Source organism: Crinia signifera, chromosome 3 (genome assembly GCF_055691185.1).
Source record: "Crinia signifera chromosome 3, ASM5569118v1, whole genome shotgun sequence".
NCBI lineage: Eukaryota > Metazoa > Chordata > Amphibia > Anura > Myobatrachidae > Crinia > Crinia signifera.
Genome location: NC_139219.1, coordinates 184591941 through 184608035, shown reverse-complemented (window position 1 = coordinate 184608035; position 16095 = coordinate 184591941). Strand labels below are relative to the sequence as shown.

At 40.7% G+C, this 16095-nt stretch overlaps 1 protein-coding gene across 2 annotated transcripts in view; it reads right to left on the bottom strand.

Annotated features, from left to right (window-relative positions):
* Positions 1-16095, bottom strand: part of MDN1 (midasin AAA ATPase 1) — a 217815-nt gene that overhangs the window by 66014 nt on the left and 135706 nt on the right. For both annotated transcript variants that reach the window (XM_083177044.1, XM_083177045.1), the window contains exons 62-73: positions 14647-14756; positions 12010-12718; positions 11716-11877; positions 10082-10352; positions 9504-9739; positions 6554-6649; positions 5094-5188; positions 4659-4774; positions 4155-4304; positions 3090-3199; positions 1606-1679; positions 186-378 (exon numbers count right to left, since the gene is read on the bottom strand). In XM_083177044.1, the coding sequence (XP_083033170.1) occupies positions 186-378; positions 1606-1679; positions 3090-3199; positions 4155-4304; positions 4659-4774; positions 5094-5188; positions 6554-6649; positions 9504-9739; positions 10082-10352; positions 11716-11877; positions 12010-12718; positions 14647-14756 (2322 nt within the window). The remainder of the gene's footprint in view (positions 1-185; positions 379-1605; positions 1680-3089; positions 3200-4154; positions 4305-4658; positions 4775-5093; positions 5189-6553; positions 6650-9503; positions 9740-10081; positions 10353-11715; positions 11878-12009; positions 12719-14646; positions 14757-16095) is intronic.

Sequence of the window (16095 nt, the reverse complement as noted above, 5' to 3'; positions counted from 1 at the left end):
ATTTGCGGCGAAACTCGACATTTAAAGGGGATTCTCACCGTCCTCTGATGGCGAGGCTTCTGGCAAAAGTGAATACGGTGAGGGGGTTGGGTGGCAAAGATCACTTTTTTTCACCCCCCAAAAAAAAGCCATCCTCGTCGTAAAAAAAACACAAGACAATATCCCTATTGCCCTTATGGCCTTACCGGTACACTGCTTGCTCTGGATAATGCCGCCTTAAGGACAGAGGTTAGCTGTTCCACAGACTGTGTTTTCACTTTGAGGTCTGTTGCAGCATCTGTAAGCCCTAGTTTTTCTTCATGAACACTTTCTACTAATGCTGGGCAAGACGGTTCACACAGAGCAGATGCAAACTTCTTGGTGAATTTAAAGAGTGTTCTAAAAGGAAAGTGACATATTAGCATGACCTATAGATCATAGAGGGAACTTCATCCAGCAATCATGCCAGTCTACTCCTTCATTGGTTACTGTACATGTTTAAATTATTGGGGATTTTACATAATGATTGTATAATAAAGTGTTTAATTAAACATGGTTTAAAAAAAAATAAAAAAAATACAGGTGTGTACATTCACTATTCTTAACATGGAGTTTGCCTATAAGGAAGCCATGTACACCATTACATTTGTGACCCATTCTGTGAGAATCTAAAAGGTGCCCATACACGGTACAATTGCTGTGTGCGATGAGATGTGCGTTCACACAAAAAAAAGTGGTGCCTAGGGGTGGACAGATACTTAAATGCACCCCTGGACATCGCTGCCCATTGGATGTGTTTATTTAATCACCTTAGTCCTGTGCACGGCTTATAAACCTCCAGACTTGGATATGCAGTTTGCAGTTGTTCAATAATTGTATATGATAAATGTTTGCCTTAATTAGTTAATACCATGTATTTTTAAGTAATGTATTTATATAGCACATTATGCCGCTAAAAGAGACCACTGCAATCAGGGAATACAGTTGCCATGAAGAGGTGTATTTACTCTGCAACAATGTTTAAGTAAATTAAGTAGGTTGCATGTATCAAAGTAACATCCTTGACTCGTTTCCATAGTATACTGTATACTGGCACCATTCTCCTCAGCAGGAAAACAATGCACACAGAACTGGTTGTCCACATGACGTAATAGGATTAATCAACCCAAACCTTCTTCCACTGCCCCATGGCCCATGTTTTGATGCTCATATACCCATTGTAAGGGCTTTCAGTCATGCACAGAGGGCTTCCTGTCCATTCAGACCTTGCTGTATCTGCACAGCCTCTTACGTAGCAAGCCATGATAAATTGTGTTAATAGCCAACATTAACTGTTTCAACAAATTGTGTTCTGGAAGCTTTTGTGCACAATGAGACCAGACAGGCTAGCCCTCACTTACCACATGCATCAATAAGCCTTGGGCACCCTTGACCCTGTTGCGGTTTCACAAGTTCTCCTTCTTTGGACCGCTTTTGGTAAAGACTAATCACTACATACCAGGACCACCATACATGAGCTTCCACACTGGAGATTTTGTCCTAATCATCCAACAATCACAAATATTTTTTTCCTTTTTAAACTGCCGCTCTTAGACCACATATCCTTTTATTTAAACACCAACTTACCGATGGGTTTTTTCAACAGACTGTTTTACAGACCAAAAACTGACATCATTCCACCTGGATATTTTCACAAAATCCTACAAAAGATAATACAATCAATCATTACATTTACATTTCATTATTAAAAATATTTATATTCATTAAATGTATATGATTTCCAACCCCAAAAATACACCCTTTAAAGAAACCCAAATTGCAAACAACTTTGCGCAATTTGATGTACTGTAATACCCCCTTTTTTATTTTTTCAATTAAGTAATTTTTATTAGTTTTGTTGAAAAAGGCAAAAAAAACATTACAGACAGTGGTGCAAAATATGGTGCTTACATCAAATATGGTGTATCTAAAAGCATATACATAAAGGAGAACCATAGGAGTATTCATATAGAGTCATACACATAGGTGTAAGGATATAGAAGTCGGGTATTACCCCTCCAGAACAAGGATAGTGACACCAATACCCGGAGGCGCCATCTGGGTCTTCGCGACCAGCAATTTGAAAGGAGGTACAAGTGTAACAGCATATCTCTTGAATAATCATTGAGCACCATCAGATTATAATACTAAACAATCATCAGTCAAAAACACCACTGTCCAAACTAAATTAACCCACTATCTAAAATATACTACCTATACTACCCAAAACAAAACCTCCCAAAATTACCCAAAACAAACCTCCCCAACCCCCCCCCCCCCATCTGTATGACCTAACCCCAACCTAGGTATACCTGGATCCCAAACAGCCCACCAGCCCCCCAACTAACTATAGTAACCATCACTAAGAGGAGATAAATAAAATTAGTGGCTTTCAGCTATATTAGCTAAACTAGCCTAAAGACCTAATTCACCCCTTTCTTCCATCCCCTACACTATCTATCCCCCCCCATATAATGGACGGATAGTAAGCGAATGGATTGACTGGGGCAATGGCTTGGTAATAGTTATAAATTCTAATCATCTGCGAGGAACCTGTTCCTCCCGCCGATAATAGGATATTTTAAAAACTAGCATAGGAATAAATTTAGAAAAAGAAGCCAAAACGCTAGTCTGACTATACTCTGCAGACAGCAGCGTCGGCAGCGTAGGAAGTGAATGTATGCCTGTATGAGGCATCCATTCACCACCCGGACGACGGCTGGGGGCAGCCCAGCAGTTTACCTTGGTGCTGGGCTCCCACCAGCACGGCGATTAGCGGTCCCGGCGCTTGGAGATGATGTCATCTCCAAGCGCCGCCTCAGTCTATACTGCGGGTGGGCACAGCAGTGTAAATGGTGTAAATCCTGGATCCGACCAGACTTGGATCCTTCATCCAAATGCCGGGTAGGATCTGGGATTTTTGGTGTAAAAGGGGTAATCTGGATGGAATCCTTCAATTCACATGAGGAAAGTGACACCGATCCCCTAGTATTGCCAGTTACCACTGTAACCTTTTCAGTACATCTCTGATATCAGCAAAGTGCATTGCGATTTAACACATACATACGTACTTTTAGTTCTTTTTCCACTGGATTACGTAACTCATTGATTCTTGCTTGGACGGATGGCAAAAATTGTCGATAATAATTGTACAGATTCCATAGCAGACTGCAAAGGAGATCTGCAATATAAAAAAAGGCTAATAAAAGCAAGGTATGTTCACAACATTACATCAAATTTCTTGTGAGAAGAAAAAATAAAAAGATGTAGTACCTCACTAAAGACCATCAGATCCCAGCAATGAGTTTATGCATGTCTTTGAAATTACAAAAGCATTTGTTTTATCACCACTTCAAAGCCTTTAAGAATCTCATCATCATGTCCATATTATAAACAGTATAATGCTCTTTATTTTCTTAATTATATCCACTGGACTGGTAGTTTGTACTTTTGTTATGAAAAGCTTCATTTATATATATATATATATATATATATATATATATATATATATATATATATATATATATATATATATATATATATATATATATAGCGCATTAAGGAAATGTATAATACAGCAAGTCTTTGAGCCATTTTTCACGGACCTAACCTGATTCATGTACAGATGTGTAAACATACATCTATCCTCTGCGTGTTACCTAACCAGTGTTCTCTCCATGTGACTCGGTAGCGCCTAGAATCTTTTGCGTGCAACTTTTTATGTTACTGTGGGTGCATCTGAAAACAAAATGCTATATTACAGTGTTTAACTGGAAATACTGTAAAATAGGATTTTGTATACAGATATAACCATGGTCACCAGCAAAATATAGACACGCTGCATAGCATTTTAATCAACAGAAGCTGCTTGTGCCCTATTCACCACAAATAAGTTACTATAATGGAAAGAGTTGCATGTAAAGACGCACGGTGCAACCGCTTCTAGACAGGGTATGACTAGGAGGGAAGTATATAAAAAGTCAGCAGTTATTTATCTGCTTGCACTCTGTGTGGACAACATTATTCTAAATGGATTATTTGTACATGTGCCATATATAAACTAGTTTGAAACAAATCTAGAAATACTTTAAAGCCCAACATACATTTTATTTATTTACTATAAAACACCACCGTACCTTTCCTGGTAGTCTGCGGCACTAGCAGTACATGGCAATGGAAAACCAGCAGCATCTGCAGACGAGCGTTGAATTCACCCAGGGTGGAGCCTTCAATAAATGCCTGAAGTGTCTTTGTAATAGACTGCAAGGTCTTCTCTTCACCACTTTCTGTACACAAACAATACACAGTGCTTCTGTATCAGGTAATTTACTTCAGATGATACATAATAATGTTACGATTATGGTTTATTTTTATACATACTTTCCAACTTTTAATAGCTCCTCTCTGGAAAAGCAGATAACTACTTGGCATCATTAGGCCTGGTAATAGGGAGTCCACTAGGAGGGGGTGGGGTGTCTAACCTGGCCAACCCCCTAACTATCCACGTGCGGGGAATACTTGAACAAATCAGGGATCTCTAGGACTTTCCAGGAGAGTAGCTTTGTACAGTATGTGCCACTAAATGACAGTGCTGCACAGAGATTGTATAGAGCAATGTATTCATTTCATATTAACCTCACCTTGCTCCTCCTCCACTTCCAGGTATTTCTCAACTAACTGATAAATAGAGAACCAGTGCTTGTTGGATCTCTCAGCATGTCGCCTCATAGTGTTGTCTAGACTCAGGGACCAGCAGCTATAAAGAAATCAGGATTTAATTACTATATTACCTTGGAAGTTTAACAGGATCTAAAGCATTTAAGCAATGAGAGAAAAGTATAACATACTAATGGAATGTTTCTGGAAGCCTGGAACTTAATGCAACCTCAAGGAAATGAATGCATGCAACATTTAGTTTATTTATTTTATACTTTATACCACCTTTGCAGAAGCTAGTGTTCAAAATACATTTTTATACAGGTTTTCATCCGTTTATGAATCTATAGAAAGGCCTATAACCAATGAGTCCATGTATTTTAAAAAATAAAAGTAGAAAGAAGAAAACATGTTCTTACTTCAGCTCAAGTTTACGCCACTGGATAACAAGTTGTGTAATTTCATCAAGGTTCTTCTGCAAAGACACAGTGCGACTAGCATTTTCTTCCCAGTCCTAAAAACATACAAAAAATAAAATGAACAAAGGCCTCCCCCCTCAAATAAACCCCAAGTAATTGCATTACTAATAGTTTTAGTACTACTCAAAAAGCATGGTGCCAAGCGTTTCTAATTTACCAGTCACATAAACTTGCAGCATAATTTTATTCAAAGTGTTCATATATATATTCCAGGATCTTTAACTACAATAAGCAGTGAGTGCATCTTGGGAAATGGAAGGCACCGCTGCTTCTACATACGGATGAGGATGTGCACACACACACACACACACACACACACACACACATATATACATACACAAACCGGATATCGGAGTGCGCTAGGTTCTAGTACCTCCCAAAACAATCATGTATAACAATTAAAATAACCATTTTCTCATCTGTCCATCTGGATGTATTCCCAATAAAATGGCAAAGTCCGTTGTAAGATGTAGTGGTTTATTAAAGAAGATACCAACCGCGTTTCGGCAACACAACTTCATCAGGGGCATTAACAACAACACGGATCTTAGCACAAGATCCTGGATGGACTTTTTGTGGTATATATATTATAGGGAGGGAGATAGGTCACTATAGAATAACCATTAACCACAGTATATCTGGAACAACTTATGGCAGACGCTAAGTGATAAGTTGTTATACGTTGCTTCCAGATATCCAGGCTGGATAGGCCACAATAAAGTCCTTATAGAGGATAGGAATCACTTAATGTTCCTGGTTGTTTAATTAGTGAACCGCTGCATCCCGGCAATTAGTTCCATTTATTAATATTCAATTATTAAAGACATTTTTATTTATTGAAGTTATTTTAAATGTATCTTACTCCTGTCCCAGATACTTGATTCAATGCAAATTATGTGACAGCTAATCAATAAGATCCAGCTTTGAAATTAAAGTAAAACCAAACCTGCATATCAAGTATTTTTTTATTTTTGTAAACCAAACTAACATTCTTTGCAATGCAGGAGACTGAATTAATTTGATGTAAGACACTTGCTTATTGTGCGTGACTGGGTCTGTACAAGGACCAGAATAAAACTTTAAATACAGATTTAGAGAACTCAAAATTCAATTTGTGCATTGGTTTGGGATATTCATTTTCATCTCTCAATACCTTCTTGTCTACAACTTTCCTAAATCATACACATCCATAAATGTCAGGGGAGAAACACATAATTATTTAAGATTCATCTGTGTGGTAGGACACTTTTTTTATTTATTTTTTTAACAGAAGTCAAAATATATCTGATCAGTTTAAAGGAGGTGAACACGGTGGTTGAAATCGCAAGCAAAAACACTAATTTCACATAAAACTGGCAAGAAAACGTACACTAAATCAGAGTCATTGTGAAAGTACTTACTTGAGACTTTGCTAGAAGAAGCTCTAAACCATTTAAAAATTTGGAAAGAGGGCTGGATAGTGCAAATCCTTGAATTCGATCAATTATAACCACAAGCTACAAGCATCATGCAAAAAAAAAAGTTAATATAAGTTAATGTTATACAAGAATGGATTTTCTAGTTATTTTTTTTTACAGATTAAATTAAGGATAAAAATACACAAACTAGTTTATTATTTAAAAAATATGACCAAGTTGGATTTTTTTTTTTTATTTGTCCAAACCAGGATTCTGTGAAACACAAGCATTTTTTTTAAATACACAAACAAGATCTTGGTGTTAAGCTGCTAAATCAGTCTCTTTGATGCTATGGGGCTCACTAGGTAGACCATGAGGTTTAACTTGTGCTGGAGAAGTCTGGGCACTAAAGATTTATCTTTTAGGACAGCTCCTGATCCTCTTTCCCTATACCAAAACCCCCTACACAGGCAGTATTCATCTAGCAAAGAGAGGCACAGGAAAGAAGAGGACAAGAAATCATGTGATTAGTGGTTGCAGTATTGCCAGTAAAATCTGCCACCCGCAGTATCTGTCTAGCATTGGTTTCCCATAGGAAGTTATCTATGCTTATTACAGACAGGTAAGGGAGTCCTAGGAGGAGGTGTTTTCTCAGCCTGGGACTGCCAATCCAGACTGCTGCAGCAGTGTGCATCCCATTATAATCCAATACCCTGATATTAATGCTATCCTATCTGGCTTCTAGGGACTGCAGCCAATGCAGTCACTAGTAGTCAGTCTGTAAACTAGCAGCATCTGACTTAAGCCACAGGTCCTGATGACATCAATCACATGATACAGACCCCCTGGCTAAACAAGTAAGGTGCCACTACTTAACATTATAGTTTAGGGACTTGATAACACAAAACCTGTACACAACCTCTTAAAACCAAGAGCAGATGGGAGGACAACCAGTGTCTGTCATGGCATTAAAGAGGTTTTGCAGGAACAAATCAAAATCTTGTTTCTCTCTCAGTCATGGGAACATTTCAAAGCTATTCAGGAAATAAACGCTCCTGAACTGCATGAGGACCCACTGTTTAAAACTAGTGTCTCTGGAGGCAATGAAATCAAACCAGTAGAAAGGAATACAAGTATGCACTGAGGACGAAGTGGCAGACCTGCAAATCTACACCGAGGTCCCATGACAAGCCGGCCGTGGAAGGTCCCACCAGCTGGATGAAGAGGACTGCAACCAAATGAGGCACCGGAAGGCCAGCTAATGAACTACAATCCCTTGATTAATATGACATTTAAAGACCAGTTTTCAAAGGGAAGGGCGGGCAGTTAGTAAAACCGTCTATTCCAGATGAAAAGTGCAGATACACAGATTTACAGAGATAAGGTTCATGCTTCAAATTGGAGAAATCCGGTTATAGTGACCCAAACAGTGCAGATTTCAGCAGAGAAGCAGTGTCACCCAATCACAAAGACACACTTCAGCGGTGCTGTGTATTGCAGGTCTTAAGAACAAAAGTGACAGCACAGCAACAGCTTGTGTCAATGTGGACTAGTGACGGCGAGTCCTGGACACTCCTATAATGAATCAGTGGCTTGCCATGGAGTTGAACACAGATGAAGAGGAGTACGCACCAACTTCTCTAACTAGCTTTACAACCACCTGTCAGTTGCGCTGAACCCTGTAAGCAGGTTCTGAAAAGCATGTAAAAGTAAAAAATCTAAACAATAACTAAAAGCATGCAAGAACTCCTCAACCAGACACTCTATTCAATGTCACTGCCAGTATACCCCAGTATAAATGCAAGGAGAAAAAAATATATATTGGGGTGATCCTATTAGGTGTGACGTGCCATTCAGGTACTGGTATCATGCGTTTAAACGTTGAAAACTGCACCGGAATTAAGCCGATCTCGCACTCTTCACTGGGCCAAATTCATTTATGCGGAGGTAAGAGCGCTTTTGAGTGAATTCAGCCTGCCGTAAAATGCTCCCAGCGCCATGATGATTCGCACTCGTGAATCAACCGCACAGAATAGGATTGACCCCATTGTATTCTGAAAGAAAGTCAGGGGAAGAACCCTTACTAACCTAATTTAAAACACCTTTCTTTTTAAACTGACGGAACTAGCAGAAATAGTTAAGCTAAACTAGTGGTCTCCAACCTTAATTGGGGTGAGAACTACTTAAGAAAAATTACAAGAAAACAGCACCAAATAAAAAAGGACAGATATCATCATTAAGGGGGCATGTCATGCTCCACCCAAAGGGTGTGTCTAGTTCCATATATGTATGGAGAGATTGCGAAAAATAGATTGTAAATGTGGCACCTAGAAGCGTGGGTGTGCACTGCTACATCCGAGAGGGATCTTTTCAAATGACTTATATCCAAATGTAAATGGGCCCCAAAGCAGTTAGTAAGAGCTACTATACTTGGTAAAGTGCTGGGAAATGGCGCTGATGATTCAATGTAAATGTATCTATCTCATTCCTTTTTCCCAAAAAATGTAACAGTGTAATGTGGGCTAGGTGACATGAGGGAGATTGCTAGACTAATGAGGGAGATTGCTGCGATTTCAGGGAGTCTCCTGCAGAATGCAGGAGGGTAGGCAGCTATGATAGAGAGAGGCAGTGCCCGGGAAGCTGCGTCTCATAAGGGAGGCGTGGATAGGACTAAAACAATGGGGAATAGGGAAACCCCTGGATGTCTGGTAACATGTTTCTGTTGCTCAAGCAGGATGCTACTGAGGCTGTACTAATGCCTGCTCTTCTACAGGTTACAGAAAAACAACACTGAAAAATACTGGAGAGCTGGAAGGAGTTAAAGGGAGGGGAGTTAACTCTTTAATGCCTACTCCTCAGCCTTTCCCTCAAACCCATGTCAATGTTTCCCAGATGAGAGGTCACATAAAAAATGAGTCTAATTGTACAGCATTTTATAATATTCCACCCTCACCTGCACCAAAGCAGGGTGATCTGGCCATTCGCCCAGCATCTTCTTTACTTCTCTGGTGAAGCGCTTCAGTACATGATGGCACTGGCTGACCTGCTGAATGTTAGGATGCTGATAAAAGTCATAAGGGCCTTCCTGCGGCAGTACAATGTCTGAGGTAGTGTTGTTTGATATTGTATTCTGCAGGAGAGTGCTGGCCAGCAAATGGTTGCCCAAAAGATCATCATTCAAGTCAGCACCTAAAATAAAGATAATTATATATATATATTTATAGATTTTTAAAGACCATAGAGTCAGATGTGCTTTATAGTCAAAGAACAGAATATGTTGCTAAATTGGGGGCATACATTGCCTTTCACTCTCGTGTGTGCCATACTCCTAGCAGTAAGAATACAGGCAGAAGAAAATGCAGGTACCACAAGAGAGCCACAGTTTTACCGAGCGAGTTATCTAGGTTGCGGCTCTTAAGTTGGTTTATAAAGAGGTCATAATCGTGGCTTTAATATCAAAGTGATCATCATATTACCCCCTTCAACAATCTCAATATTTTCTACAAAACATAATAAAATAAAGAATCATACCAATGAGGGGAAACAAGTTTTCTACGAGAGAAGCGCTGGTCTGGTAGCAAGACAGGAACATACTGAGGTAATACTTGGTTTCATGCTGTGCCGGGCTCTGGTGGTACCAGAGAGATCTGGCAACACTTAGGCACAGCTGCTGATGAATAAACAGTACTGCTTGCATTGCACTCTCAGACACCAGTCGAGTGTTATCATCTGCTTGATTCTCATTGTCTTGTATCTCCATACTTTCTTCCAGGCTAGGCTGTACCGTTATATCTGCAAAGTCCTAAAGAGTTTAAATACATAAAAACATTAAAATTGTAGAGTGCAGGTCTAAAAATGATGCAATAAATAGAATTGAACTTGCATAGAAAAAGAAACCCTAACCAGATATTAATTTTACTACACACTTAAGACTATACAAGGGGCCCATAACTTCAATGTCCCCTTAGTCAGAATTACCTGTAGGTAATCAGAATATAACAAAACCTTCTAAGGAGACTAATGAGCAGGACTGTGGAGACTCCAGTCTCAGGCCCAGACAGAAATGGGGCCCAGGACTGGAGTCTATCAAGTATAATTTGTCATAAACAAAGTTGATATTTCCCATGAAGCAATGCAGAAATTGAGTCGTGTATCCAGTGCTGTAGACACCGGAGGTCTCACCAGGCAAGCTGGGGGTTCAAGAAGGGGAAAGGGGGGCCTGCTTATCTTGTCAGTCCCGGGCTTCACAATTTCTGATGGCAGCGCTGCTAGTTAGGAATTGGGAAGCAGGATACCACCAAAAAAAAAAAAAGTATGTATATTGCAAAAACATGACAGTAGGCTGAATATGATGCTGTACAATGTGAAAATAGAAACTTTATTGTTACACAACAATAAAGCAAGTTTGCATATTTACAGCGACTGAGGGGAAATCTGCTACAGAAGCCTCTTAAAAAGGTCAGTAAAATTAAAGCCACCCTGTATATTCAAACTACTATTGAAAATTACAACATATATAGATGTGGCCTCATACATTTAGCCTCAATATGGTGTAAGTGAGCAGCCAGTTCCCATGCTAGTATGCTGGCAGCAGGCGCCTTTTTGACTAAATTGCACCAAATGTTTATTAAATGCAATGCAGCTAAGACACACAAAGACTAAGGTGATTAATTAATTTTATATATATATATAATATTGTATGTTGTGTGTGACAGACTGTATACGGAGCAGAATACAACTTTTATTGGAAGAGAGTTGCGGCTGTTACATTGTAGCACTGCGTGTACAGATCATGGACGCCGTCACTCACAGACATGTCATATCAAGTTAATCAGCACAGTCTACTTTTGCGTCTTAGTTGTATAGCCGATTTTTTTTTTGATGCTACAAAATTCTTACACGCCTATGTGCGTAGAGAAGTGGTTTGGCCTGACTGCAGAAAATATCTTGGAGGACATATAGGAAGGACAACAAAAGCATTTTTCTTTATTTGATTCAACAGCATCAGAGACTTTTTTTTTTTTTAAATAATTTAAAATTTTGGTGAATGCATACATACAGCTTTTCTAGTACAGATGTGTTGTTATTTTGTTTGACTTTATACAGTTAAAGTGACATTGTACATAAAAAGCTGCTGTAATGTAGATAATATGCTATGGCCATACCTGTTCATAAAGAGGAAACCTCATTCGGAACTCCTTCTCCTCCTCTTGGTCCTCTGTGAGTCCAGATCCTATACTTTTACTCCTGTACTTATACAAACTGCTGTCTTCCTTATCTTGTTCCCTGGCGCTCTGCTCCTGCTCATCCCAGTCATTGACGACAGACTAGAATACATGTTGAGAAATCACAACATCTTTATGAAATTTTTGTAAAAGTAAAAACTTAATAAATTGAGAAGTTATTAAATTGGATTTCTGACAAACTGATCAATCAGCAATTAAAAGACGAAAACTGACCTGACATATGTGCCTGAAAAGATTCAAAGACTTCTCATCCATGTCTCCTTTTGAAAGAATATGGGAGCGCAGATAAAGTAACCCATTAACCAGCAGTTGCTCTTTGCTAAGGCAAGAGCTTAAATCCCTTCCATGTGTTGGTTGGTCTTTACTTGGGTATTTCTGAGATAGTTTTTTAAGGCCTTTCAGAATGTCAAGTGAACCCACAGAACACAAACTATCAGCGTGTGAGAAGAATGTTGGAAAAGCATCCGATGTAGATGGAAAAGCCAGTAGGCATGTGATCAGACTCTTCACCGTGGATGGAGATAGGAGAGTACTGTTCATCAAGGTGTAGAGCTCAGAAGCCATTATCCTCACTCCATGTTGCATTTGCAAAATGGCCGCCTGGAGCGGAGTTACCATGTCCGGATATAGGGAATACTCTTCTAAAAGGCGCTTTCTGAACTGATGTTGTGATCGCTGCCATGCAGCCTCTTCAGACAAAAGGTGAAGTATACCTTGTCGTGATTTTGTGCCTTTACCACTGAGAGATTTAAGAAGACGGGTTGTCAAATCCTGTATAGTAGAAACTTTGCCAATGCTATTGAGGTAGTTGTGAACATCTTGGTAGAAGGTGTCATATGTCGGACTCTTGGGACGGTAGGCTTGCTTTTTGGAAATATTATATACAATCGCTTTCAACTTTTGAATTCTCTGCAGCAGAGTACTATATGAAAAAAAGGGGAATTAGAGAATGCACAACTAAAAAACTAAAACCAAACACCCATTGTACCATTAACCCCTTGAGTGGTGGGTTTTGCTGGGGCAGGACAGACCTACTAGGGCAGGTTTGTCCTGCCCCAGCAAAACCCACCACAGAATCTAGGAAGCAGCCGCTCCACCCCCCTCACCTCCACTCCGGCGTTAGTACGCCGAAGCTCCCCTGCTGCCGCTTCCCCCTGCCAGTCATCACAGACGGCAGGCTCGGGGGGGACTCGGGAGAGTTCAGGCACCCGAGTCCACCGGAGCCCCCGCAAAACAAGCAGCGGCTTCCTAGATTCTGTGGTGGGATTTGCTGGGGCAGGACAAACCTGCTCTAGTAGATTTGACCCCTAAAAAGGTAGTGCGCCAGTGGTGCTCCGCTGGAGGCACCACTGGCGCCCACCTAACGTAAAGTGGTATGCCCAGAAGTTTTCCGGGACAGCCTGCTGCGGCAGCGCAGCTAAGCCCGGAAAATTTCAGGGCATACCACCCAAGGGGTTAATACACCACATAGAGCAAGATACCTGGCACAAGCATTGAGGTCCATTAGAAATCTGCCAACTTTGGGTGTCTTTTTTTGCAGAAATAAGTGTCTTATTCGCAACCTAATGCGACTAGGATGCACAAGAAGCTGTGCAGGGTCATAGGATTCGACATATATTATATACATGAATATTTATTGAAGTTCGTAGACTTTGCTAGGATCGCATAGGATTCATTGTATGCATAAGGACTGCATACAATACATCATATGCTATCCTCACGCTTTAGTGGATGGGGGCCTTAAGATTTGAGGAGGGGTATAGAGGGGAGGAGCAGACATTACTCAATTTATGTTAAAAGCCAGATCCCAGTTACTACACCTCTATACCCACTGTAAAATCTACATTTCAGTGTCCCCTGCTGGATGAAGGAGAAACAGTTACACATTCAGATGGAGCCCTCCTCATCTATTCATTTAATAGGATTAAGTGAGTAATAGGATTACTTTGCTAATTCCCTACTGTATTGTTCTATGTATTGTATTGCTGCTGAGAACAATAGGATAGCCATGGTGAGCCACGACCTAAGGAAGACAGTTGAGAGGGGCTCCATCTGTACTTATCAGCGAAGTTACTGCAAAAAAGAAAAAAAAAGAAATTGGTATGTTATTGATCTTCAGATTTAGGGGGTATTTAATCTGGGGTCACGGCTGTCGAGCTGGCCCGACAGCCGTGACCCTGTCCCATTCTTGGTCTGCTTGACTGAAAAAAAAAAGCAGGCGGGATTCGATATCTTGCCTGCAGTGGAACGAGAAGGGGGCGTGGTCGCGAGCTGCAGCCGGGAAGAGGAGAACTGAAGCTGGCAGCTCGTCACTTCCTGGCCATTCTCGGCAGAACGCGCCCAAATGCTTGTGTGTGTTGGGCTTGTTCTGTCGAGATAGCATTGAACAGGGCCCCGCAGCCATCTCCCCCGTCGGGAGATGGCTGCGGGTGATTGAATACCCCCTAAGAAAGGCGTGTACAACCTTCCTGCCAAAGAGAAGTACCACATCCAAACATGTTTTAGTTATTAATGGGCCTTGGTCAAAGATCATAATAACTACTGGAGACACCTACAGTACATCCTTTTAAAATCACAAGACAAGAACTTACTGAAAATCACAATAACAATGACATGACACACTCCCCAATGTTATAAAACCTAATGCCAGCACCAGGAAAGGTAATACATAATAAATAAAAAAAATCCAGTGTCTCCCACAAATGAAAGGTATTAGATTTTGTGTAGCGTTTTACAGGTAGAGAAGTTTTAAAAGTCACATTTAGTACGAACTGTAGACTCCCGCTAATGGATTCCATAGCACTTGTCTAAAACATTGACGCTCCATTGATCTAGAAGTCTACACCTCACCTGATATGTGGATGAATGTGACCTTTTAAAGCGGCATCATCAAGCTTCTTCCCTGTCAGCAGGTTGCAGGACAGATTCCGCGTTTCCCACTCACTCTCCAGTTGATGTAACTGAAAAAAATATATTTACACTTTATTTAATATTAAAAAAAACCTCTTGGGACTAGGATAAGTGCAGTGAATTGCTATGACACTTTCAGGTATTCTCCTGATGAGCAAAAAATAAATTACATAAGGACATGTAAAACTCTAAACATTCTTAATTCTGAGGAAGAATTGGTGACTAGCATCCTGAAACATTTGTGTCCATGATATGCATGTACACTCTGAACTCTACCAATTACATCATGTAGAACAGTGGTTCTAAACCTCGGTCCTCATGGACCCCCAACAGTGCACATTGTCCATGTCTCCAAACAGATCACAGATGAAATAATTAGCTCCAACTTTGGTCTTTTAAAATGTGTCCGTGAACTTTTGGGGGTCCTAGAGGACAGAGGTTGAGAATCACTGATGTAGAGGACAGGAAGAAATTACTTCATCTTTAAACTGGCCATACAACAGAATGCTTAGGGACTAAATGGCTGACTCTAGGGCAAAATGTTGTGTGTTGCCTATGGCATAAGCCATGGGTCCTCAAACTGCGGCCCTCTAGATGTTGTGAAACTACAAATCCCAGCATGCCTTGCCATAGTTTTGCTATAAGGGAGTTTTAAAACTGTGGCAAGGCATGCTGGGATTTGTAGTTTCACAACATCTGGAGGGCCGCAGTTTGAGGACCCATGGCATAAGCTGTAAAGAAGATTTTATTAGATCTAATGTGTAATGGGCCATACACACATAGCGATGTGTGTAGGGCTTCCTAGCCATGCTAGGTTGGCCTCTGCTGCACCGCTGTCACTCAGCACACACACAGCGAGAGCTGTCAGCGCTGTGTGCTGAGCAAGATGACAGTGCCAGTGTTCTCCAGTGGAGTGGAGAACACTGGCGAACGGCAAGATTGATGGACACTGTCCATCAATCTAGGCCAGCAACAGGGATGAGCATTGCTGTCACTATAGTCCCTGCACACACCAATGTAGGGGCATTTTCTAAGCGACTTTGCCAAACTAAGCAAAGTCGCTTAGAAAATGCCTTAATAGCGGCATGTGTGTAGGCCCTATAAGTCTACACTTGCTTCATCAGTGCTATCCCACAGACAGTTCTATTTAAATGCAAAGATTTAGTACCCTTCATGCAAGACCTCTCCCAAGATTTAGGAGCAGCAATAGTCAGGCATTTTCACTGCATGATTGCAGACACGTGCCCAATCTCCATTCTAGCCAAGACAGAGTCTGGAAAATGCCCTGAAATGCCAGGACAAGAGAGTATGGCAAAAGCAAGGCCCTGGCTGTACTGTTCAGGCACACTAGACATAGGGCCCGAATCAGACCTGTTCGCTAAGCTGTGT